At 35.9% G+C, this 24,479-nt stretch overlaps 1 protein-coding gene across 1 annotated transcript in view; it reads left to right on the forward strand.

The window, feature by feature from the left end:
- The first annotated feature begins 2,507 nt into the window (after positions 1-2,507).
- LOC140156540 (midasin-like) overlaps positions 2,508-24,479 on the forward strand; it is a 161,235-nt gene continuing 139,263 nt past the window's right edge. Inside the window, 12 exon segments of the mRNA XM_072179480.1 lie at positions 2,508-2,747; positions 5,646-5,872; positions 6,816-6,903; positions 8,197-8,357; positions 8,762-8,869; positions 9,530-9,713; positions 10,239-10,448; positions 11,293-11,364; positions 12,320-12,483; positions 13,085-13,199; positions 24,211-24,331; positions 24,362-24,419. Coding sequence (XP_072035581.1) covers positions 2,562-2,747; positions 5,646-5,872; positions 6,816-6,903; positions 8,197-8,357; positions 8,762-8,869; positions 9,530-9,713; positions 10,239-10,448; positions 11,293-11,364; positions 12,320-12,483; positions 13,085-13,199; positions 24,211-24,331; positions 24,362-24,419 — 1,694 coding nt within the window. The 5' untranslated portion in view covers positions 2,508-2,561.

Below are 24,479 nucleotides of genomic sequence, written 5' to 3' on the forward strand. Positions count from 1 at the left end.
GGTCAAAGGTCATTAAGGGGTTACTTCCGGTCAAAAACCAAAAATGTTCAAAAATTTTTATCTCAAAATGTAAACAGACCAGAATAATATAACCAACACACATGAATCAGTGTTACCTGATGTATGCATGGTATTTTTATTTTGGGGGTCAAAGGTCATTAAGGGGTCACTTCCTGTTTTTAGCTGAATAACTTCAAGAATTTTTATCTCAAGAACTGAACATGTTAGAATTTTTTAATTAAAATTGAAACAATGCATTTTGTCGGTGTACATAAGGGTTTTTTTACATTGAGGTCAAAGGTCATTAAGGGGGTCAAAAGGTCAATCAGAAATGTTCAAAAAATCAAAATCCATGTATAAGTTCCGATTAAGCTGAAATTCACCAGGAATATTTCTTATGACATCCTAAGCACAATGCAAGAGCAGTTGACCCCATCCGTGACCCAGGGGTCAAGTTATAGGGGTCAAATCGCGGCTTGTATTCAGCGTCTGTTGACTCTAGTTTGTATGTTGCTTTGAATGAAAATAAAATGATGATGTATGTATGTATGATGGATGATGTTTACGTCGCGCCTTTGCTCTGACGTCAAACGCAAACTACTCTGTTAATTCTGTCTTTAAAAATAGTAGTATCAATAATTTTTGATCTATGCTAGCAAGCATCCTGATTTCAAAGTTGCATCCTGATTTCAAAGGCATATAATAAGATGCTCCTTTGGTGACATACCTCAACCAAAAAAGAATTAAAAAGAACACAACTATTATATTTTGTTTTCTTCGGAACAATTATCACTTTTACATGTTAGATTTTGTTATAATCTGTTCGGGAATCATTGATTCTTCAAGAAGAAAAGTACCGAAATTCCAAATTTACAATGAAAGACAGGGAATAGAAAAATGAAAAGGTATTTAAAAAGGAAGAGAACTGAAATGAAACGAAAGTTGCATTTTTCAAAATGGTCTTGTATCAGATTTGTCCTGTTTTTTTGTTTTTGTTTTTTTTTGTTCGGGTTTTTGACAACCCTGGATAACCCAAGAAAGCCTCTATTGAAGCTTATTTCCATTGGGGTCCATTTGAACACCGGGACGGGTTAGGAACAGTCAGGGGTTAACACCCTACTCTTTTCGAAACTGGCTGCGAGATACATGTACAGGTATGGCTCTCTGTACACGGGACCGACGGCTTAACGTCCCCTCCGAAGGACGGAGTACTTTCATGATTCATTTACCCAATTCTAAATGAACCATGGGGAGAGCGGAAGTCTGAATTTAATCTACAGAAGTTGCCAATTAATTTCAGACTTTTTTTCCCAAGTCAATATCCCAGCAAATCGCCACCGCCGGGAATCGAACCCGGGACCTCATGCCGACTAAAGGCAAGTACCCTAACCATTGCGCCACGCTCTCCCCTCAAAAAGTCTGACTAATATCCATGAGAAAACTGGTCTACTGTATTTCGAATATACAATGAACTATGCAGTCTATAGTGGGTATGATGTTACCTCATTAAAAATACAGTCTTGGCTGTTTATGCACATATCCAGCGAGTATTATTTGCACAAGCTCCAATGTATACGCTTGACGTCGCGTATACGCGATGGTTAAGTAGTGTCAACTGTAAAAGTTTACCTGACCCAGATAGAGCTACCCCACGTGGGTTGGGTTCAGTGAACACAGTGGGTTGGGCTAATGCATAAACATGTATGCTTGCCTATCTGTTATTGGTTAAGATTTACCACCCACATTGATTTTTACTTCATTAACATTCATCTCAGATTCGAGATGAAAGAGGTTGAGTCTATGTGTTAAGATATGGTGGGTCACACAGGTCATATCCAACTACCGCAGTCCTTTTTTCTCTGGGCAGGGCAGTCACTGGAGATGTGATGTGTTTCGTCATAGATTTTAAATGGTTTCATGCATGGAAACGTATGAATTGTTTATCAAAAAAAAAGGAATGCAGCGCAGTCTACTCAAATACCAAATAAACTCCAATATTGAGCAGTGAAATTCTAACATACATATTTGCAATGGGGTAAGTCACCATTCGGTATTGTATTGGTGGTAGTGCTGCAATGAAGAACTAGTATAGTAAGTGTCACACTTACCCCATCTTACCCTATGTCTGATGTGCTCTAAATTCTATAAAAAAAAAATTAAAAAAAAAAAAAAAAAAACAGTCAAGGGAACCTCGTTTATTATCAAAATAATAATTATTATTTATATAAAGTCTAAACGTAAAAAATACCATGTTTAAATAAACCAATAATGAACGAACAAACGAAAAAACCCATTAATTGTTCCATTTTCAATAAAATAAAATACATTAAAAAAAAGTCAATCATGAAAGTGATAATGTTTTAATGGTGTGCACCCGTAATTCTTAATGGCACACGGGCTGATTATTTTGTGTATTCCTACAAGCTGTACATAATTCCGTTTCACACGCGTGTAGTATTGTGCAATAAAAACACATTTGTTTTTGTGTGAAATTTCACAATTTTACATCAAAATCACCGTCGGAAAAATGTCATTACATATATAACAGCTAACGGAGTAATATGAACCCAAAAGATAACTTATCAGCGTTGGTTCAACCGGATTTGATACATGGTAAACATGAGGCCGGGAACGCACAAGAAAGTCTTCCGAATTCGTGGTGTATCCGATCAAGTTTAGCATGGTTAGTTTCGCAAGGAAATTGTCAAGTATTCGCAGAGGCTGTACAGATATATTTGGCAAAACAGGTATGTTTTATAATTATATCAATGTCCAGCTCGTTCACGTAGCGGTTCCGTTGTCGCACTGGTCTACTAAAAACGTAGATTGCATGCCATGGCGATCGGAGTGCATTCACGTCAGTGTTATCGTCGCGTCAGAGCACCTCGGACATGTCGGACTAATCAATGTCATAAACTTTGTTTACGTTTAATATGTTAGCCAATATAATGTTATTTTAATGCACAGCCACAGCTAGTTGTATGACGCACTATTATATACGACTCCTTTGGCAAAGCTTTAATGGCAGGCATCGAAATCCCGAAATAGCCAGTTTCATCAAAGACAAAGCGCATGCTCTTGTCCGATCCTCGTTGCGATCACAATTCCTCTGATCTTGAAGCAAGGAATGATGACGTCATTGGGTGGTGAGCTGTGACAAGCTGACTGGATCGCCACCGTCAGTCCGATAATCTAATTGAAGTTTAGATTTAGGATAAGGGTTAAGCCATGGGAATTAAAGTAGTAGATTTGCATCCACCTGCCCCGCATGCTCCAAAACCTACCGCATATTTTTTCATTATTTACAAAAAATTTCATTATTTACCAGAAACAAGAAAAAATGTCTTTCAAACATAAAATCAGCAAGTTTGAAGTTGGTAAAACAGTCGTAAAAAACGTGAAAATGAGTCTGCAATGATGTTGTTCACCCGTGTTGGTTGTTCACCGCGAGTCCCGGGCGTGTAGTTCAGTACAACAAGCATGACAGCCCAGGCAACGCCAGTAGCCAGCAGCCATCTTGGGAAAAAAAACACCACATGAATATGCTAATGCCAGCCTGACCCCTGTTGTTAAGGTCACAATTTCATTCATAAAAACATGCCTGCCTGGTCAATCCCAACCACTCCGAGCTACCAATTAAGACCATGACCTGTAAATGTGACGTGGTTGGGTTCATGAATATTTAATGAGCAGCGCGATACTGCCTCAAACGGTAAAAAAGATGACGGGACCACCAAAATTCCGATGCTATGCACTTTGCATGCTTTGTGGTGCCTGGTGTGCTAACCGGCTCCTTTACTTTGTGCAGCGTGAATGGGGGTAGTTCGTTTGTGCCTAATAGAATAGAAATAATGAATAATGAAAAAAAGCCGTGTGGGATTTCAAAAAGTTCTGGACGCAAATTTATTACTTCAATTCCCATGGCCTTAGGGTTTTCAGATAGATTTTCGGACTGACGATGGTTCAGATTGACAGTGTTTCGGACTGACGGGTTGTACCCTTTTCCGACTTCCTGTTGGTTTATTTGACACATGAATGAGTTCCTTTATCAATTTGTAGTTTGTACACACACAATGGAACAAGTTCATTTGAGGTTGAGCAGTACTTTGAAGCGTAAATGTGCTGCAGAAATTCAAATTGAAATTCAAGTTTAAATTTCATTCTTTCAGTTTCATACCCCGATGTGCATCATTAACCCTAACCCAACTAGGTCTCACTAAAGCTCACTATTAAAACCACTCTGACTCTGCGTGCATGCATTCCATGGGACTTGATGACGCAATCAGCCCAAGTCATATATAGGGCCTACCCAGGGAATCGTTGGCCGGCCAACGTCACCTGTGTGGCTACATGCTGGGGATCTTCTGCGTGGCATGCAGCCACACAGGTGACGTGGCCCGATTCCCTGGGTATATGACTCGACTTGGGCTGATTGCGTCATCAAGTCCCGTGGAATGCATGCACGCAGAGTGGTTTTAATAGTGAGCTTTAGTGAGACCTAGTTGGGTTAGGGTTAAGGAGGCCTAAGTCTATAAAAAACATGCAACCAAAAATATTTGAAATTTGGGCGAAAATCGGGCTTTTTTATGATTTTTTTGAAAATTCAGCATTTTTTCTCGAAGTTGGTCGAAATAAAAAAAAATAAAAAAACGGGTCCTAGATATTTTTATCCAGTTTTTAAAAATTAATAAAAATAAAATTGGGACCCAAGAATTTTTTTTACATTGCACGAAAAAAAAGTGGGCCAAAAACCTGTTTTTTGGGATTTGGGGCCAAAATTGTGCATTTTGGCTCAAATTTGTCCTCACAGATGAACTTATCAAATCTTTGCCATTCTAATGTATACTTAATACTTTAGACCAACAATTTAGCAGTTATGAGGCCCGAAACTTTCCATAATTCCTGGTGATTTTAGTGATCCCCGATTTCCGGTCGATTATTTAGGTGTGTCACATGTGTACAGAGATAAAAGGTCACTAAATTTGACCTTTAATTCTAGGCAAGTTGACCAAACGTTGTGTGCGTAATATGATAAAGGACATTACTGAACATTACTGATAAAGGACAGTCTTTATGTGCAACGCTTTTGGTGTTCTGATGTTTTGGGAGACAGTGAGGGACTCAAAACAACTGTTTATGAATCTGAGCCTATTCTTAAATGTTTATTCCATTCAACAGACGCCTGACCTCAGCATGCATGCAGCATGACTCAAAGTAGCCTGAATCCTTCAAGACCTCGTATTGTTGTGTATTTTCTTATGCACAATCTTTTACATTGCCTACTGTTTATAGTTCAATGACTGAGATCATAATTTGAATCGCCCATTGCATGGATCCGCCATATCAGGAGTTGTGCTAGGTTTTCAAAGTAAAAAAAGGGGTCAAAAATTTAAAGTTTGTGAAATTATGGATCCAAACAAATTGAAATAAAGGGTTAAAATAACCCTTTAGCAACCTCTAAATGGTACTTTAATCATGCTTTAATGACCCCTTGGAGCATGTTAGAGCTACTCCTGCACCATATGCGAGGAGAGCATCTAACTGGCAAATACTTGACAACGAGTGATATCACATCACACTACAAGTACCCCGGTAAACAGAACTTAGTAATCATTCTGTATTGTATTGTGTGTATTTTTTCCTAGATCTGGACTCCAAATGACAGACAACAACTTATTGTCCATTTTGCCGAGCACCTGCTTCACCCACAATGCACCATTGCCATAGCAACAACTTTCCAACCAGTAATCTTGGATATCCTGGAGAGGGCAGCATTGAAAGTTCACTCAGATAAAGTGTTTAAGTTAGATGAACATGAGAAGCTTTGCTTTGCTGTTGGGCGAATTATTGATTTCATACCTGATGCTTCAAGGTAAACGCTGTTGGATGGATTATTGAATATATTTGTGATACTTTCAAATAATAGAAAAAACACCCCCTCACAGGACGCACCACACACGTTGAACAAGCTATCTCACTGTTGTTATTGGCGGAGGCATCAATTTGCAATTTGTTATCAATGTTTCACTAAATGAAAGTCATTCCTTGCACACAATATGAAAACTGAAGTAGGCCTGCATAATTTTTAAGAATGATTTCTGCTTATTCCTACCAAATACTTTGTTCACCCAATCCTCTATAACGCTCATTCTACAAAATCCGGTGCCGATAGCCTTTTTTTCCATTCTTTGGTCCACAAACACTTTGTCGAGCATTTAGGGCATCAAATATGTTGTTTTTCTGGTAGAACTCTGTTGTATTTGGTCTGATGTACACAAATAACTTATTGACTACATAAAACATTAAATAAATGAATAATAAATAAAAGCGACAACTGGCCATATGAAAGCTTGTTCATCATTTTTGTGAAATAAGAAAGATAACTGAACAAGACATCATATGACACTGGATTGCATGTACACCAAATGAAAAATATATGAAACTGAGGACCTGATTATATGCAAATTATCAACTCTTTTCTCGTTCTTTCAAATTTATTTTTAAATTTTCAATCAGGTGCCTGTTAAACACATAAAGTCAGTGATATATGGCCTAGCAATTTTGTACCACACTTTGAAAGTTGTATCACAACAGGCAAATTTTGGGATGCAAACTGCACTGCGATATGGATTATTTCGAACACTGCTTGTAAAATTAATGGGGATTATCGATATTTGACCCTGGAAATCCTGAAAGTAGCCCCAGGAGTTAAATTACAGGGAAAAGTAGCCTCCGAAATAAATTTTAAAAAAAGTATTTTAAGGCCTGCATGCTACTGTGTAATTCATGTATTATGTTCATTTAACCTGCTACAGGTTCTTGAAGAGATACTGTCAGACATCTCCACCATTGTTTGAGAGATTATTGGTACAACCAGCTAGCCAACCACCAAAAAAGAAAAAGGTAATATAACAGATCTTAACCAATGTTACTGTGTTAAAGGTCATACACTGGTTAGGCCACAAAATGGAAAATTGTTTGATTGGCATAACCCGGCCGACCCTAAAATTAGGCCAGGAGTTATGTTTTTATTTTTTTGAAAAAATTGGCAATAATGAAGGGCCTGTAGCCCTGTAGTGGAGGCTAACGGTAACGCTTTTGCTGGCTTCCGTTATATCATTCATCCCATTATGCACTATGTAATACTTGATCAAAACTGTCGGTGGGAACCACGAACATGACGAACCAGGAAGTAGGATTGAGAATTCTGCCTGGGCAATTTGCGTACGTATTTTCTATGGGTTAAGCTTATCCATTCACATCAACTTCAGGCAAAGTTGCCCTAGATTTCCCGCTGGCAGTAAAAGCTTCCCGGTAATGAGATTACCGAATTACCCACTTTTTCCCGCTGTAGCCCCAAATTGGACAAGCATAACAGTGAGAAACTGGCTCAACAGAATGTAAGAAAAACAGAACAGTTATGAAATCATAGAGACATTTATTTTATAACTTTGTGGACCATATTGTCTTTAATATGAAGTACATAAATTGACCAAGTTAAAAATAAATAAAGAAAAATAATTAGAATGAGGTAAGGTCGCTTTAAAAAGTTGGTCTTAAAGTTTGTGTACATGTACATGTTACTAAGATTGCATGTGTTTTGCAATCTAGGAATTGTGAAATTCTTAGTTTTTCTACTCTGTTTAAAAGTAAAACAGGTGGAATTTCTATTTAAGAGCTCTTTATAAGGCTGAATAAAAAAATACATGTTTAGCGTCCAGGTTTTTGAAAAATAAGGAAGGAGGAGGTATTTTTTGTTGAAGAATGGTGCAAAACCCCTATTTGGTGTGTGTATATACATGTATTTGCATACACTACGATACCTAGAAAAATTTTTTGTTTTTCCGGTAGGTCATGCCCCTCTACTGATCATAAATCTTTCCTGAAGTACTTATACATTTGTAAGGCTATAGAAGGATATAGAACTTCTCAAACTTCTTCATCAAAAAGTTATAACTAAAATTTAAGAAAATAAAAATGAAATTTTATGAATCTTCAAAAAAGGAAGCAGGTACGCTAAACATGTTTCTTTTTTTACTCAGCCTAAGTTAGCGGTTGTCTTTTCTCAAAAGTTAAAGTTGGCCTAATCATGGCACATTTTCTGGAATATTGTATGTTGAGTCCAAGCTGTACTTTGTACAAATTGCATAGCCTTTGCAAGACTTTGGTTACCTTTTCTTTATCTTTAATTTTCAGAAGCGAAGATCACAACATGGCAGTCCAGATGAGCTCATTCTACTGGACATTGCTGTTACTGCCTATCGTTTGCTGCGACATTCCCGACAAACCTTCACAGACCTATGGGACTGGAGTCCATTCCTACAGCTACAGGAACACAAGGACAAAACCATCAAGTGGTTAGAAATAGCTCAAATCATTATGATAATGATAGTAAAAGAAAATTTATAGTGAAAGTGACATTTTTAAAAGTTTGCAATTTGACTTGGTGATGTGATAATGATATGTCCATATATAGTGTGGTTCTCCCCAAGTCCAGTAGTGATATAAAGTATGTTCGGCTGATATATATGTCTAAAATTATTCGGTTTTTGTTATTGCACGCGTCAATAAAGTCCCAACTCACACTCACATAAATTCACATAAGCGTGAGCCAGTCGCGCATTTCGCAGCGTACAACTAGCGTAAGCATTGCGTCCAGATGAGGCTGTGGATCATGAAATGCCCCTTTAATGCCTAGATATGCTTAACATGAAAAAAAAATTATACAAAATTAATCAAGATTCTTTCTTATTATTTGAAGGTATGTGGCTCAAGTGGTTTCCATGGTTACCAACATGACAGACCAGCAGACTCAGCAGTTTCTAGCAAAGCACTTTACATCTGATGAGATCCAGCAATTTACAATAAAGTAAGACATCTATGAAAACTGTAATTGGTCGAACAGGTGTGCTACCGTGATAAAGTCCATTCAGTTTCTTGATGTCCTATTACTGTGTAGGACTTCAGTAGTACGCTATATTTACGGTATAATACATCAGTAGTACGCTATATTTACGGTATAATACATCAGTAGTACGCTATATTTACGGTATAATACATCAGTAGTACGCTATATTTACGGTATAATACATCATAGGCAGAACCTCTATGGATGGAATTCCTTAATTTTTGTGCCTGCTTTTAAACTTTTTAATGAAGCAGTCAGAACCTCTCTAACTGGTATAATTATTATAAATATGTTTAATGTTTTGCCTAGTTCGTTTTACAAATTAAGCGTACTCACAATGCTCTTGTCATGTTACTACGCACTATAACAATACATACAACACATAGTTAATTGACTCAACAACATCAGATGGTGTCAGCAGCCAATCGCTGACAAGTGTGTTTAACACAGTGGCAATGGGACATACATTGTACATAGTCAAGTACACTCTCGTAAAAGGAGTACATCAAATTACTATAGTTATCCAGTTTAGTCTGAGTCTAACACAATACATCAGAAAATGGTCTGAAAAATTGCTTATTTGCAACTCAACACAAGTATTTGCCTTTCTATCTTACCCAGGGATCTGGAGATGTTTCAACAAGACAGACATCATGCAGCCAACCTCCTGACCAATAACAGGACACTCTCTGTAACCAATGTAGGAACTCATACTCAAGATAGCTTGACTGCAGATGATTTAGGGAACTCTGTGGTGTCTGTGTGTGGGGTGCTACTACCACTCACTGAGGACTGTCAGAAAAAGGTTGGTCTTATTATTGGGAGCAACAATGTTTAACATTAGCAAGAAAATTGTAGATTTATAAATATTATCATGTCACGCATATCACAATTTCTACCTCATGTGTTGGATGACATTTAGGACAGTGTTGATTTGCCACTTTATGTGTACATACCGCTTTCACTTCATGTGTATGTAGGTAATGCTTATTGTAAAGGAGATGTTGATATGATTATACTTTGTTGGGCCTATAATTGGCAAAGATGCTTAGTGTCATGGATTGATCTAGAATCATTAGAATTGCGCGCATGCAGTGCAGCACATATGCTAGTGTGACTGGCGTGTGCTTATATTGAATTGATGTGAGCATAAGTTGGTACTTAATTGATGTGCGAAGTAAGAAAAACCAAATAATTTATCAATTAAAAGCTGGATAAAGTATATGTTAGAGCAAAAATCCTATATTTTGAGAATGGGTAACATGTTCATGTTGGGGAACACTTTTACTTCACGCTCAACATGGTTATTTGATTTATTCCTCTGTAACAGGCCCTTCATAGAAGCCTAGTGCCAGTGGCTTCATCACAACGCAACCTACACAGCCTAGCTCTTGCTGTGGCATCTGGAAACCCTGTGTTACTAGAAGGCCCTGTAGGGAGTGGTAAGACAACATTGGTAGAACATCTGGCACAGATGACTGGTAGGAATGGAACACCACATTTATTGAAAGTTCAGCTTGGAGATCAAACAGATAGCAAGGTGAGGTTAAAGGTCATTCCAAGGCAAACATATTTGAAATGTCTGTTAAGTTGGTACTACACCCCCCCTGATAAATTTTGTGACTAATTTTGCATTTTATCTCAAAAAATAACTACACACTGGTACAAAAGTTATGTATATTATAGAGGCAAGGAATCCAATTACTTCACTGAAATTTCAGTGATTCAAGACAAGTGGTTCATTATATATGTTAGTGAATGAGGTACATTCTAGTGGTACCTCTTTTCTTATCATAAATAATGTACCACTTGTCTTGAGTCGTTGAAATTCCAGTATAGTAACTGGATTCCTTGCCCCTTTAATATACATAACTATTGTTACCAGTGTGTTATTATTTTTTGAGAAAAATACAAAAATAGTCACAAATTTATCAAGGGGTGTAGTACCACCTAAGATGCAAGAAATTACCATATACTTGAAAAATTTGTAAATCTACTGAGTAATGCAATTTCAATAATTAAAATAACAAACAGAATTGATAACATCTACCTTGGAATTCTTGGAACACTGGGGACACCAAAATTCCATGCAGAGTTTGTCATGATCATGGAAATTATATATATTGTGTTTAGGAATAAACAGAACTACAACAGTAGTAATTTACCCTTCCCTCCTCAACAATAAATGTTTGAACACTTTTGAAAACTGCTGAAGACATTGGCATTTCTCAACATTGTACAGGAAAAAGAGGTGGCACTTGTCTGTTGTTGACACAAATGTATTACAAGACCTTTTTTCTGTGATTGTTAGCAATAAAAATTTGAAATACTCAACCTTTAATTACTTTTATTGATTATATAGTATATGATAATCATAATTTCAGGCATTGATTGGGAGTTACAGATGTACTGACATTCCAGGAGAGTTTGTGTGGCAGCCAGGAGCACTAACACAGGTAAGTGGGAATGCAAACATTTACTGCTTGAGATATCATTTTAATGATATCTCAAATTATGATATATCTCAAATTATATCTCAAATTATATCTCAAAAATGATATCTCAATTTACTGTTTCAAACAGTAAATGTAGACAATGAATGGTTTGGGAAACTGCCTTTAAAGGCAGTTTCCGAAACCATTCATTGTCTAGTATCTGTGTGCTTTGTGAATTTAGTTATTTTGATCATTCACTCATTATTATTTGATATTCTTTATAAATACAGTAAGGCAACACATCATTTTTGTGTTTTGAAAACAACCATCATATTTATGGCATGTAATTTACGCAAAACTGATGTATTTTTGTGAAGGCCTATAGAAAAAAGGAAATATTTGCGAGCATGAAAATTCTGTGCATCCATGTCACTTGTTAAATTCCATGCAAGTGAACATCGGTGCCAAAATTTTCAGTGCCAAGGCACAGTGAATTGGCTTACCAGCTTGTGGTGAATGACTCTCAAGTAGCCCAATTTTAAAGATTAAAAAAAATGCCCAATGCCAGAGATTTTGGCGGCTTTACCCAAATTTGGAATGTAAAGGCGGAAAAGCACTTGACATAAACTTCGGTACTTAATGGGAAGTCACTGACCAATCAAGCTTCCAAGACTTGAAACCTTTATATAATTTGGCTAAATTGAAAAGAAAATATGTGACATACTGCCGCAGCCTAACACTTGCAAAAGTAGCCCACTTTTAGGCAAGTAGTTTATAGCGGCATGGCTTTTTGAGTAGTCATTGGTAGTGGCAAGTAATCGCCAATTGCGCACTTAAGACGCAGTGTTGGCATCACTGAGTGAGCATTTCATGCTTTACAGTACACTGTTGCATAGATATCATAACAAGCTTTCTAATAATATGAATGAAATTTTGATTTGATTGATTGATTGTCTGATTGATTGATTTCCTGCAGGCTGTGACAGGAGGTCATTGGATCTTATTAGAAGACATTGACTATGCTCCCATGGATGTTGTGTCAGTTCTGATGCCATTGCTGGAATCAAGATCACTGTCTATACCAGGACATGGAGATGAGGTGAAAGCTGGCCCAGGGTTTCAATTATTTGCCACACAAAGGTAATGGAGTTAATCATGGCTCTGACTGTGCACATGTAAAAAATATAAGTCAAAGTCTGAGGTCTCTCAGTGTAGTCAGATAGGAAGAAATACTGCAATATAATTTCCCTGACTTTTTTAAAAGGTGTTTGATAAATCCCATTCGTACACTCTTAGATCATAGCGAGAACCAATCTTTCAGGTTGATGCTTTGATATTTGCTTGTATTTTCCAACATTTTTAGTGACAATTTTGTTATAAAATAGCAGCAAAAATCATTAAAAAAAATTCTTGTGTATGAAATAGGTTAATAAATGTGGATCACTTGTAGTCGAGAAATTGTAAAAATAATGCATTTGTACTGAGATTTTGATTCAAATTCAACTTCATTTAACCCACATACACCCTAAGTTGTTCTTCCTTGGTGCTGTGGATACAAACTACAGTACAAACAAATATTTAACAACCTGTTTTGTTAAATATGCCTTTCTAATGCACATTCCCCTCAGGCTTGTGCATTAGATGCATCAACATCTCAGTATGTGTGCATTATTTTGTACAATTTCACTCCCAATAAAGGATACACATTTATTAACTTATAATTGTATATGTTATTGTATAGGTTGTTGACCAGTAGTGGTGGTTACTTCAAGCAGCATTCATCTCATGCAGTTCTCTTAGACCAACTCTGGACAAAGGTGACCGTAGAACCACTCTCAAGAAATGAACTACAACAGGTATGTTAGGGATTTATAGTGTGATAAGGGTTGTGTGGGGGCATGGGGTAGAAGCATTATGATGAGTCCACTCATATTATAAGGTGGTGTAGGGTAAGAAGCTGAGTCCACTCATGCCTCAAAACAAATGTGGACTGAAACTTATTGAAATTGTGCACTTGCAGAGTATGAATACAGTGATAGCTAGGAAGAAAAGTTGGAGTAACCAATTTTGATAAGATTATCTGTTCTGATAGCTTTAACACACATTTTTTTTCTTCAAAAATATACTTTTTAATTTCTTCTGATGGTCATTCTTCTTCATAAGAGTAATGACCCATCATAAGTAGTAAAGTGAATCATATTTCATTATCAATGTAATAACTTTATGTATGACAAGGTTAAAAGCTTTGTGTGGTTGTTGATCAATTGTCGTATAACTTAAAGACCAACTTGGTGGGAAAGTTGTAACACAACTTATACCTACCACATTGCAAGAAATCTAAATCCTGATGATCCCATCATGCAGTGGGACTTTGCATGATATTTAGCAAAATGTTAACACCATCTACACCTTAATCAATTTGCATTGTCCCTAGTAAAAATATTAACCTTAGGTAACTCTGTAAACTCTGTCCAGAGCTCTGTCCAGAGTAAAGAACAATGGGTTACAGAGTTTGTCCGGAGACAGTACAGAGAAAAAACTCAGGAACTTGGATCAGTATTACAAAAGAAACTCAGGCATCTCAGGAACTTGCCAGAGAAACTCAGTGACATAACTGTCAACAGTTATACATCATCCATTGTCCTCTATACAATACATGGCCAACTTCCTCCTCCCACTTCTCCACCCACTTTATACTTTACTTGTTCCACAATAGACTTATTGATTACCTATGAACCACTATGTATCTCCATTTAGTGCTCTATATCAGGAAAGTTGACTTTCCTGTCTGCCTGTATCATTCAAGTTGTAACTGTTTTAAGTTGATATTTTTGACAGTTCCAAGTTGATATTTTTACCTACTTCAATTTGATATTTTTAACTGTTTCAATTTTAATTTTTTTTTTTTTTTTTTGATATTTATTACTTGTTTTCTATAGTTGATATTTTTTACCTGTTTTAAGTTGACAGTTTTATTATTTCAAGCTGTTATTTAATTAGGTAAAAAAGGTTTGTCTCAAAGCTCATGGGCGCATTTGTAAAATCGCATGCATTTGAATAAAAAAATTGCAGATTTTTTTTTCCAAAATTTTTCCGGAAAAATTTGGCGAAAATCAGATTTTTTTTCTTTTTTTTTTTTAAAAATATCAAGTCGGGAATTTAGAAAAAAAAAATCGCATTTTGCATTTGTTTTCAAACAACTTGTGAGATTTGAGACAAACCTTTTTTTTTTTTGCCTTACCTATTTCAAGAATAAAATTTTGGACCTTTTTGTCCTGACTTGGCATACTATCCTGATGAATTTTTTTTTCATTTTATTTTTTATTTATTAGATATATATTGTTAGGTTTCCTTACTGGACAAAAACTAAAGAGCCACAATCCATTGAAGACAAGCTATACATGTATCATGGGTTACTAAATAGGCTTTCATTTATTAAGTCATACAGACAGGGACAGTAGAATACGGTTCCTGATAGATCATGCTGTTTCATGTCCACACTCAACATACATGTGCTTGAGTAGTTGTGGTTAACACAGGCCTATCATTTATAAGCTTGTCTTCCAATTTATCAGCTTAATTATTACATGCAATAGTACATAAGACCGAGTAAAATATTAACATGTTTCCTGTCCCCTCCCATTTATGCTAAATTGAAAGCCAAATGTGGGTATTTACACCCATCTTTTGATAAAAAAATGAAAATGAAAATAAAAATAAAAAGCCTTTCCTCCTTTTTTTTAGAAACCCGGATGAGAAACATTTGTACTACTAATTTAGTATACTTAAGTTTGCTTTTTAAACTTATGCAATAATCAATTATATTGGACCAATTTTGTACATGTATGCACTTGGTGTCTGCATGTTGATGGATGTTGGACTGATATCATAAAGGCCTATATATTTTGTTTTTTATTTTCAATTTCAGTTCAAGCAAATAGGCCAGATTATTTTTTGTTGTAAATTCTGCTTTGAAGTAAATATTGATTAAAGTTGATCAACTAACCCGAAATATAATAAAGTGATAGTAGAGCTGTCATCCCTTACATAATTACGCAATCATCCAGAATAAAATGTGTGTATGTGTACCGGATGGGTGTGTGCAATTGGTTTCACAATATACCAAATGACCCTATTGACACTTAGAATAAAATTTCAAGAAAACAATATTGAAATATATGTGGCATTTTCCAATATTATTATTTTTATTATTATTGATATTAAATCTACTTGTTAAGGGTAGACGAGGTATTGTTGGTCGAAGCAACCTAAAAATCGATTTTCATTATCTAGATCAATATATTTTTGAAAAATAACACCTTGATGTTTTGCAAAAGTTCATTCTACAAATCGTATACTTTGCAAACTTGCTTAATTTATTGTTGTTAATGAGTTATGTACGTTTTACAAAAGTGTTGTTGTTTCAGCCCTCTTTACAACGTAACTCAAGAACCGCAGCACCTATAAAAATATATCTGTGATATTATAATTCTTCTACACACTCGCTATGAATTGAGCAATGCAGTTTTTGCCAAAGCTCACTACCATTCGTAAGATGCTGTGAACTACCAAATCACAAGTTTAAAATAATTAATAACCTTAAAATGAATGATTGATCATAATTGAAATGTTTTGAGCATAAGTCAAAAACTATAATTCTGTCCTCTGTGTTGTGTCTGAACTTGAGTCAAGTTTTTAGAAGCTTAATTTTAATTCTACACTTCCTTCCTTTTTTCAGTTATTTTTTGTCATTTTCAGTTCAAGCAAATGGGTCAGATTATTTTTCTTTGTAAATTCTGCTTTGAAGTAAATATTGATTAAAGTTGATCAAGTAACCCGAAATATATTAAAGTAATAGTACAGCTATCATCCCTTACATAATTACACAATCATCCAGCATAAAAATTGGGAATTTGTTAGGATTTTCATTCTTTTGAGGGAGTACTGCACACACCCATCAGCAGACATGCCGCCAACTTTGAAATCCAGATTTCCATACTCAGAAGAACAAAATTCTGTATTTTGCACCCTAAACCCGTATTTTTCAAATATGTACCTGCCAACTCCAAAGTGGAACACATAATTGCGAAGGAGCACTTGTGCGACCGAGCACGTAACGGCGGGGTTCAGGGGCTCGCCTTATGAATTTGCAATCAAATTTGGCAATGAAAGAAACATTCCACCTAAGTAATAAATCAATACAGAAAGATGCTTCCTTTACAAGTTATCACTCATTGAAAGTGCTACTTTGCTATACTTTGCATGGAAAGCGCCATCTTAAAGTCGTCATATTTCCTTAATCACATGACTGATCAATCTGATTTTCAGATATGTGATGCACAGTTAAAAATTAATTATTAAAAGATTTGGTGACCTCAGTCGACCTTTGACCTTGTATGTGACCTTTGACCTCACAAAATTGGATAAAGTACGTAGAGGAAACAAACTGATATATTTCTGGAAACATTTGGTTTTGTTACTTCTGATGTATAGAAGCATGCTTTGTTAAAACTTTCCAAGTTCAGAAAATCATTGATCATCATCATCATCATTATAGTATCAATTGGTAGGCCTAACATCGGGTTTTGTTCATGTATTCCAAAAAAATTAAACAGGTTAATGTCAATGTCAATTAGAAGACTGTACTGGGTACGCGCGCCTATATAGTAGAGAGTCTAAGCATGGTTTAAGAAAAATATTACAAATATTACAAATATTAATGTGCCACTGGTGCACCATTGAGAAAACAAAGTCGGAAAGCATCTTGCAGACTTGTTCTTTGCAGACCTAAATAGTGAACTAAATACCTCCTTCTTTAATGTGCATGCATGGTGCGAAAGTCGGAAGTAAAAGTAGGCCGGAAACCTTCTTGTAGGATAGTTAACTAAATACCTTCAGAAGACATAGCATTAGGTGGTTAATAAAAAATATTAATGTGCATTAAAAAATCTGCAAGTCAGGAGAAGATTATTTCGGAAACCATATTTTAGACCTTTTAAATATTTCTTTAATGTGCATGCATGGTGCGAAAGTCGGAAGTAAAAGGAGGTCGGAAATTTTCTTGTATGCTTATTTGCACCAAGAGTAAAACTAAATACCTTCAGAAGACATAGCATTAGGCGGTTAAAAAAATATTAATGTGCATGAAAAATCTGCAACTTAGTCAGAAGAAAATTATTGCGGAAACCATCTTGTAGGCATATTCAAGATTTCTTTAATGTGCATGCGCTGCATGGTGCGAAAGTCGGAAGTAAAAGGAGGTCGGAAACCATCTTAATGCTTATTCTTTTGCACCAATAGAGCTAAACAGTTAACTAAACATGCTAAATACCTTCAGAAGACATAACATATACTAGCATTAGGTGAATAATATTAATGCGCATGAAAAATCTGCAAGTCAGAAGAAAATTATTTCGGAAAGCACCGTGTAGGCCTATTAAATAATATTTTTTTAATGTGCATGCGTCATCGAAAGTCGAGAGAAAAACGATGTAGGCAACCACTTTATCAGACCAAGAAAGTTGTCAAATGATATCAGTAATTCAGGCGGTAGTCTAATCTTGCAGCTGTTTATCTTTTAAGACACAACATTTATTATTTTGGTCAAAATTCTGGAATTCTGGGGTTTTTTTTTGGGTGACCGTGCTACCGTATTTTTCATGTTTTACCGTACTAAATACGGTGAAATAATAGCCTTCAGGACTGTTGAATAATTGTTTGTTCAGGAAGAAGGAAACATAAAAATAAAGGACAGAAAAAAACAAACACAAAGAGACTTGTAATGATATCCATATCAACTTTTAGCGTAAGCCTATTTTGCTAGTACATGTACATTTTGCAATTCCCTAGATAAATTTAAAGATGATAAAACTGTAAGACTTTAATAAAATTTCCATGATCCCTTTATTATGCAAGTCCTTAAATTTACATTTAAAATTATAATATTTTCTAAAGGTTTAACCCGGGGTTTTAGCTTGAATTACAAGATTTTGTCATTAAAGATTTTTCGAGTCCAGAAATATACTGTTTTCCACAAGAGGGGCCTACATGATAGGCACATCTGGATCTTTGCATTTATTTCAACACAAACAGAGTATACCCCATGCATTTAGAATGTTTAGGCATTATACTCTGTTGTTGGTCATGTTTACAGAGATACTCCGTCAGATTTGGGCTACATGCCAGAGCTCACTGGGCGTATTCTTTTGTTCTTGCTCCGTTATTGACGGAGCTCTGTCAAATAAGCCACCATAGGAATACACATAATGGTTGAGAGACTCCGTTAATTTGGGCTCTCTGTGGGTGGAATCTTTTGTTTCTTGACGGAGGACTGCCGGAGCATGCCGGAGTATCAGTGGCATGGTTCCTGAGTGGGAAGGGGGCAAGTAAAAGGGGAAAAATTTTCAAATCTGGGGCAGTAAAAGTTGTCCTATATATATATGGTAGGCCTATATATATATATTAGGAGCTAAAATAACCGAAAATTTGAAGTCGACAGTCGTTTATGCCCCATTCGCCCTTAGTTACTAGTCTCAGGTTTTATGCAATAACAGTTCGTACATTTACGGTCGGAACTTAACCAAAAGATGGTGACTCTTTCTGGACTCATGTAGGCCTATTTGCAATTTTAAATTAAAAATCCCTCAGAACCCTGGCTGGATGACTCGACTAGATAATGGTACTCATTTATCATGCATGTGGTCGTCAAATCTTGACCTATAAATTAGAAAGTTATATTTTTAAAGGTGACAAAACTAGGTTTTAAAAAAATACGATCACTTTAGAATTATGCAAGTCCTTAAATTTGTACTTCAAATTGTAATCTTTTTAAACGTGGATTGTAAGCTTTTGTCATTCAAGTCTAAGACCGCGGGTCTGAAAAATACTTTAAAACGATTCGAGTACAGAAATAATCTTCTTTTTTGTAAGAGGGCTAGATATAATAGGCCTATATACTCCTTTTCTCTGGATTTTTGCATTTCAACACAATCAGTATGAGTATACTTATTTAGCATGTTTAGGCTCCAACTATTATACTATGTTGTTGGTCATATTTACAGAGATACTCCGTCAGATTTGGGCTACATGCCGGAGCTCACTGGGCGTATTCTTTTGTTCTTGCTCCGTTATTAACGGAGCTCTGTCAAATAAGCCACCATAGGAATACGCACAATGGTTGAGAGACTCTGTTAATTTGGGCTCTCTGTGGGTGGAATCTTTTGTTTCTTGATGGAGGACTGCCGGAGCATGCCGGAGTATGACGGAGCTGCAGTGGCATGGTTCCGATCGAGAAGTTTGAGAAAGAGCCTCGGTCAGAGTGGGAAGGGAAGGGAGCTCAGTTTTGTAAAATTTGACTTATTTTTAAATTTGGGGCAGTATAGGTATAGGCCTCGGGTATAAGTCAAGAGATGTGAGCACATTTTCCACCACTTTTGATTCTTTAAACCTTTACAGCAAAATTTTCCCCCGACTTTTTCGCACGCACGCTCAATTAATATTTTTGTTTAACCCTTTAACATATATAAGCTAACATGTTTAACTGACTTTAAAGTCAATAAATATCATTTTAATATAAGTTTAAGTCAACGGTCGCAGAAAAACTATAGTAAAATCCTGTGTCGTTTTGTCCCCTGATTCTTTCTGGATTCATAGTCCCAATTTTAGAATAAAAATTCCTAAGAGCCCCGGCTGGATGACCCGTCTAAATAATGGTACTAATTTAACATGCCTATGGTCAAAATCTTGAATCTTTATTGAGAACATGTTTCCATGCCCAAAATTGATTAATTTTGGCCCATTATCGGACCGCCAGCATGCTGATCGTGTTGTGGTTTGCGTTAAAAAAAACTCATCTCATCTTTCCTCAATGAATATTACCCTAAGAAGTATGTAATGTGCATTAATTAACGACGACGTTTGAGATGATGTTGGACTGCTGCTGTATATATCAAGTTATGTTAAGTCTAAATGGAAGCATATGAAATTCTTACATATGTCGTATAGGCCTAATATCAATTTATCTAAACATGCTAAATGGAAGCAAACTTTGGTCATATGAAAATCTTATACTAATCATTGTCTGACGTCATATGCAATGGTCAAAGGTCACAGATCCTTAAATGTAGTTGCTGGACGGCTGTTCTTTTTTTCAAGAAAGCTTTATTTTAAAAAAGCTCTATCTCATGACACAGTTCATATAATTATAAGCGGCTCAGTTGTCAAGTTATGAGCCTTTAAACATGTTAAAGTTGACGCTTTCACTTTTCACACATTTCATGCACTTTAAAGTGACAGTTCCTTAAACACTGACAGGTCCTTAGATGGCATTTCTTTGTAAAATCCTCCATATGGACCTTCTTACCATAATGACGGTTCCTTAAATGGGGCTGTCAGATGGCGAAGCTCTGCCCATTTTTTTCAGGAAAGCTTTATTTTAAAAGTCTCTATCCCATGATGCAGTTCAAATGTACGCAGGTGGCTCAGTTTTCAAGTTATGAGCCTTTAAAGTTGGTGCTTTTACTTGAACCTTTTCATGTATTAAAAATCCTCCTTATATGGACTTACATGTAGTTCCTACTGAAGGTTCCTTAAATGGGGCTGTCAGACGGCGAAGCTCTGTCTATTTTTTTTTTCAGGAAAGCTTATCCCATGATGCAGTTCATATGTATTCAGATGGCTCAGTTTTGTTACGAGCCTTTAAAGCTGGTGCTTTTGCTTCAACCTTATTTTCATGTAATAAAATCCTCCATATGGACTTAGTTCCTACTGACGGTTCCTTAAATGGGGCTGTCAGGCGTAAGCTCTGTCCATTTTTTCAGGAAAGCTTTATTTTTAAAATCTCTATCCCATGATGCATTTCAAATATACGCAGGTGGCTCAGTTTTCCAGTTATGAGCCTTTAAAGTTGGTGCTTTTACTTGAACCTTTTCATGTATTAAAAATCCTCCTTATATGGACTTAGTTCCTACTGACGGTTCCCTAAATGGGGCTGTCAGACAGCGGAGCTCTGTCCATTTTTTTCAAGAAAGCTTTATTTTTAAAATCTCTATCCCATGATGCTTTTCAAATATACGCAGGTGGCTCAGTTTTCAAGTTATGAGCCTTTAAAGTTGGTGCTTTTACTTGAACCTTTTCATGTATTAAAATCCTCCTTATATGGACTTAGTTCCTACTGAAGGTTCCTTAAATGGGGCTGTCAGACGGCGATGCTCTGTCTATTTTTTTTTTTCAGGAAAGCTTATCCCATGATGCAGTTCATATGTATTCAGATGGCTCAGTTTTGTTACGAGCCTTTAAAGCTGGTGCTTTTGCTTCAACCTTATTTTCATGTAATAAAAATCCTCCATGGACTTAGTACCTGCTGACGGTTCCTTAAATGGGGCTGTCAGACGGCGAAGCTCTGTCCATTTTTTTCAAGAAAGCTTTATTTTTAAAATCTCTATCCCATGATGCATTTCAAATATACGCAGGTGGCTCAGTTTTCAAGTTATGAGCCTTTAAAGTTGGTGCTTTTACTTGAACCTTTTCATGTATTAAAAATCCTCCTTATATGGACTTAGTTCCTACTGACGGTTCCTTAAATGGGGCTGTCAGACGGCGAAGCTCTATCCATTTGTTTCAAGTAAGCTTTATTTTTAAAATCTCTATCCCATGGTACATTTCAAATATACGCAGGTGGCTCAGTTTTCAAGTTATGAGCCTTTAAAGTTGGTGCTTTTATTTGAATCTTTTCATGTATTAAAATCCTCCTATATGGACTTAGTTCCTACTGACGGTTCCTTAAATGGGGCTGTCAGACAGCTTAAGCTCTGTTCATTTTTTTTTTCAAGAAAGCTTTATTTTTAAAATCTCTATCCCATGATGCAGTTCATATGTATTCAGATAGCTCAGTTTTCAAGTTACGAGCCTTTAAAGTTGGTGCTTTTGCTTCAACCTTTTTATGTATTTTTTTGAAAAATCCTTCATATAAACTTATTCCTGTATAATTTCAACTTCTGTATTGATAAAATACCTCCCCATTGCTAGCGTTGATTTCATTTAATGAACTGCACATTATAATGCTTAGGGGAGCAATAAGACACTATGAACCCTATTTTGAAAGTGATATTTAAGAAGAAAGTTCTTATCTTTCTGGTATAAAAAAAACCTCTGAAACATCCTTTGCCATCTTTTTCTTCTTAAACATGTTAAAGTTTCTCTTCTTGGAAATAATTTATAACCCCACTACATGTATATATCAAAAGGTATATGAAGCCAAGTTTAATGCTGCATGAGAGCAAACCTAATGTGATTTAATATTTTTCAAAGTTTTAGGGGCCTGAGCTTTCGATCCTAGCAGGATCTTTATCAAAGGCAGAGTGACAAGACAACACACAAACATGCATAGGAAAAGGAAATTAGCAAGACAATAGAAGACATAAGTGTTTCTTGGGAAATATCAATAGGGGCAGGAAGTGGGATGTCATGAATGGAAGTAAGAGGGACAAGGATATGAATGAAGACAATGGGCTGAATAGAAATATGAAAATGAATGGCAACTACATGAACAAATTACAAAATGATAGATGTAAAGAGGAAATAAAAACTAAAATAATAAAGTGGAGGAAAAATATATAAAAAATAAAAAATAATTGGGAAAAAAAATTGGGGAGGGGGGGGCAAAATATTATGATGATTAATAGCTACTTTTCAAGCTTTACTGTTTGATTTTGTTAGACTTAGTTCCCACCAACAGTGTTCTCTGTGGGGCTGTTGGACAGCGAAGGAAATGGCTTTTGGCATTAAGCTTACAGAAATTACTGTCCAATCTTTATACAATAATAATTGATAATGAATAATACTGCTAATTAATATAGATCTATAAAAAAATGCCTATATGATTTCATAAATATTGTGTCTCGTGATATATTATTTTCATTTAGTATTATTGATATTCATAATATTATGAATATAGTAAAATTAATATTTATCACTTTATTACATTCATTTCATTTCAAACAAATTGTCATAGCAGTATAAAGAAAACTTAAATGCAACAATTTTACAATACACATTACGGATTAAAGTACATTTAAGTACATCAAAATCATTAAGATTAATATATTTACTCAGAGAAGATGTACTATAATAAAAATCTGTTACTACATTCCATGTATTAAGAATTAAATTAATACATACCCTGAACTCTTTGAACACTGAGTGTTTCAAGTTGAACAGCAATGTTGCCAATGCAAATGATGCATGCAACTGAAGATCATTATCCCTCTACATGTGAAGATCATTAGAATATCACTATTATAGAGCTCATTGGATCATGAAAGACCATGAAGACTCTCATGAACACTACCACACAGCACAGGGCATCAATAAACATTGCTGGGTTTTAAAGCATTGAAATAGTTTCATGTACTATTTCCATGGTTAAAGCATCCACACACCTTTATTGATTAAACAGTACTTGAGACCAGTGATTGACAGCATGTGTTACTGAGCTTATTGTTAAGCATTTAATGATTGACATTTGGTAGGCTCTGGTGTTTACCTGAGCTCAGGTAGGACTCTGGCCTGAGTTTCCAGTGAATATGCCTGAGTATGCCTGAGTTTTCTTTTGAAATTATGTTTCTCTTGCTGGAAACCTGAGTTTCCAGAGGATACTGCTCCGGACAAACTCTGTATGAACTCTGGCATTAGTCCGGAACATGGAACAAGAGCTAAATTATTTTTGTTAGGGGGGTATGGTGCAGTCAATCTCATGTCTAGCCTCTAAGCTGCCCTCATACAAATAATACCACTGGATTAAATGGACATTAAAATGGTAAAAGTCCAGATATAAAAACTACCAAACTTTGATACGTCTTTCACATTTAGGTAATCATCACACTGTTCCCCAAACTGAACACCGTAGCAGATAAGCTTCTTGAGATATTCTGCATGTTGTCAGCTGGACGCCATGACATCAGTGAGGAGTTGACAGAAGAGGCTAGTGGTAGTGGTGATACTAGTGGTAGTGGTGATGCAGGTGTAACTGAAACAAACAAGATGCTAGGACCTCATGAGGGAAGGCTTGTATCAACGAGGTAATATAGGAAGATTATATGTAAAGTCACATTAAACATCTCTACCATCCAGGGGACATA

Source organism: Amphiura filiformis, chromosome 7, assembly GCF_039555335.1.
Source record: "Amphiura filiformis chromosome 7, Afil_fr2py, whole genome shotgun sequence".
Taxonomy (NCBI): domain Eukaryota; kingdom Metazoa; phylum Echinodermata; class Ophiuroidea; order Amphilepidida; family Amphiuridae; genus Amphiura; species Amphiura filiformis.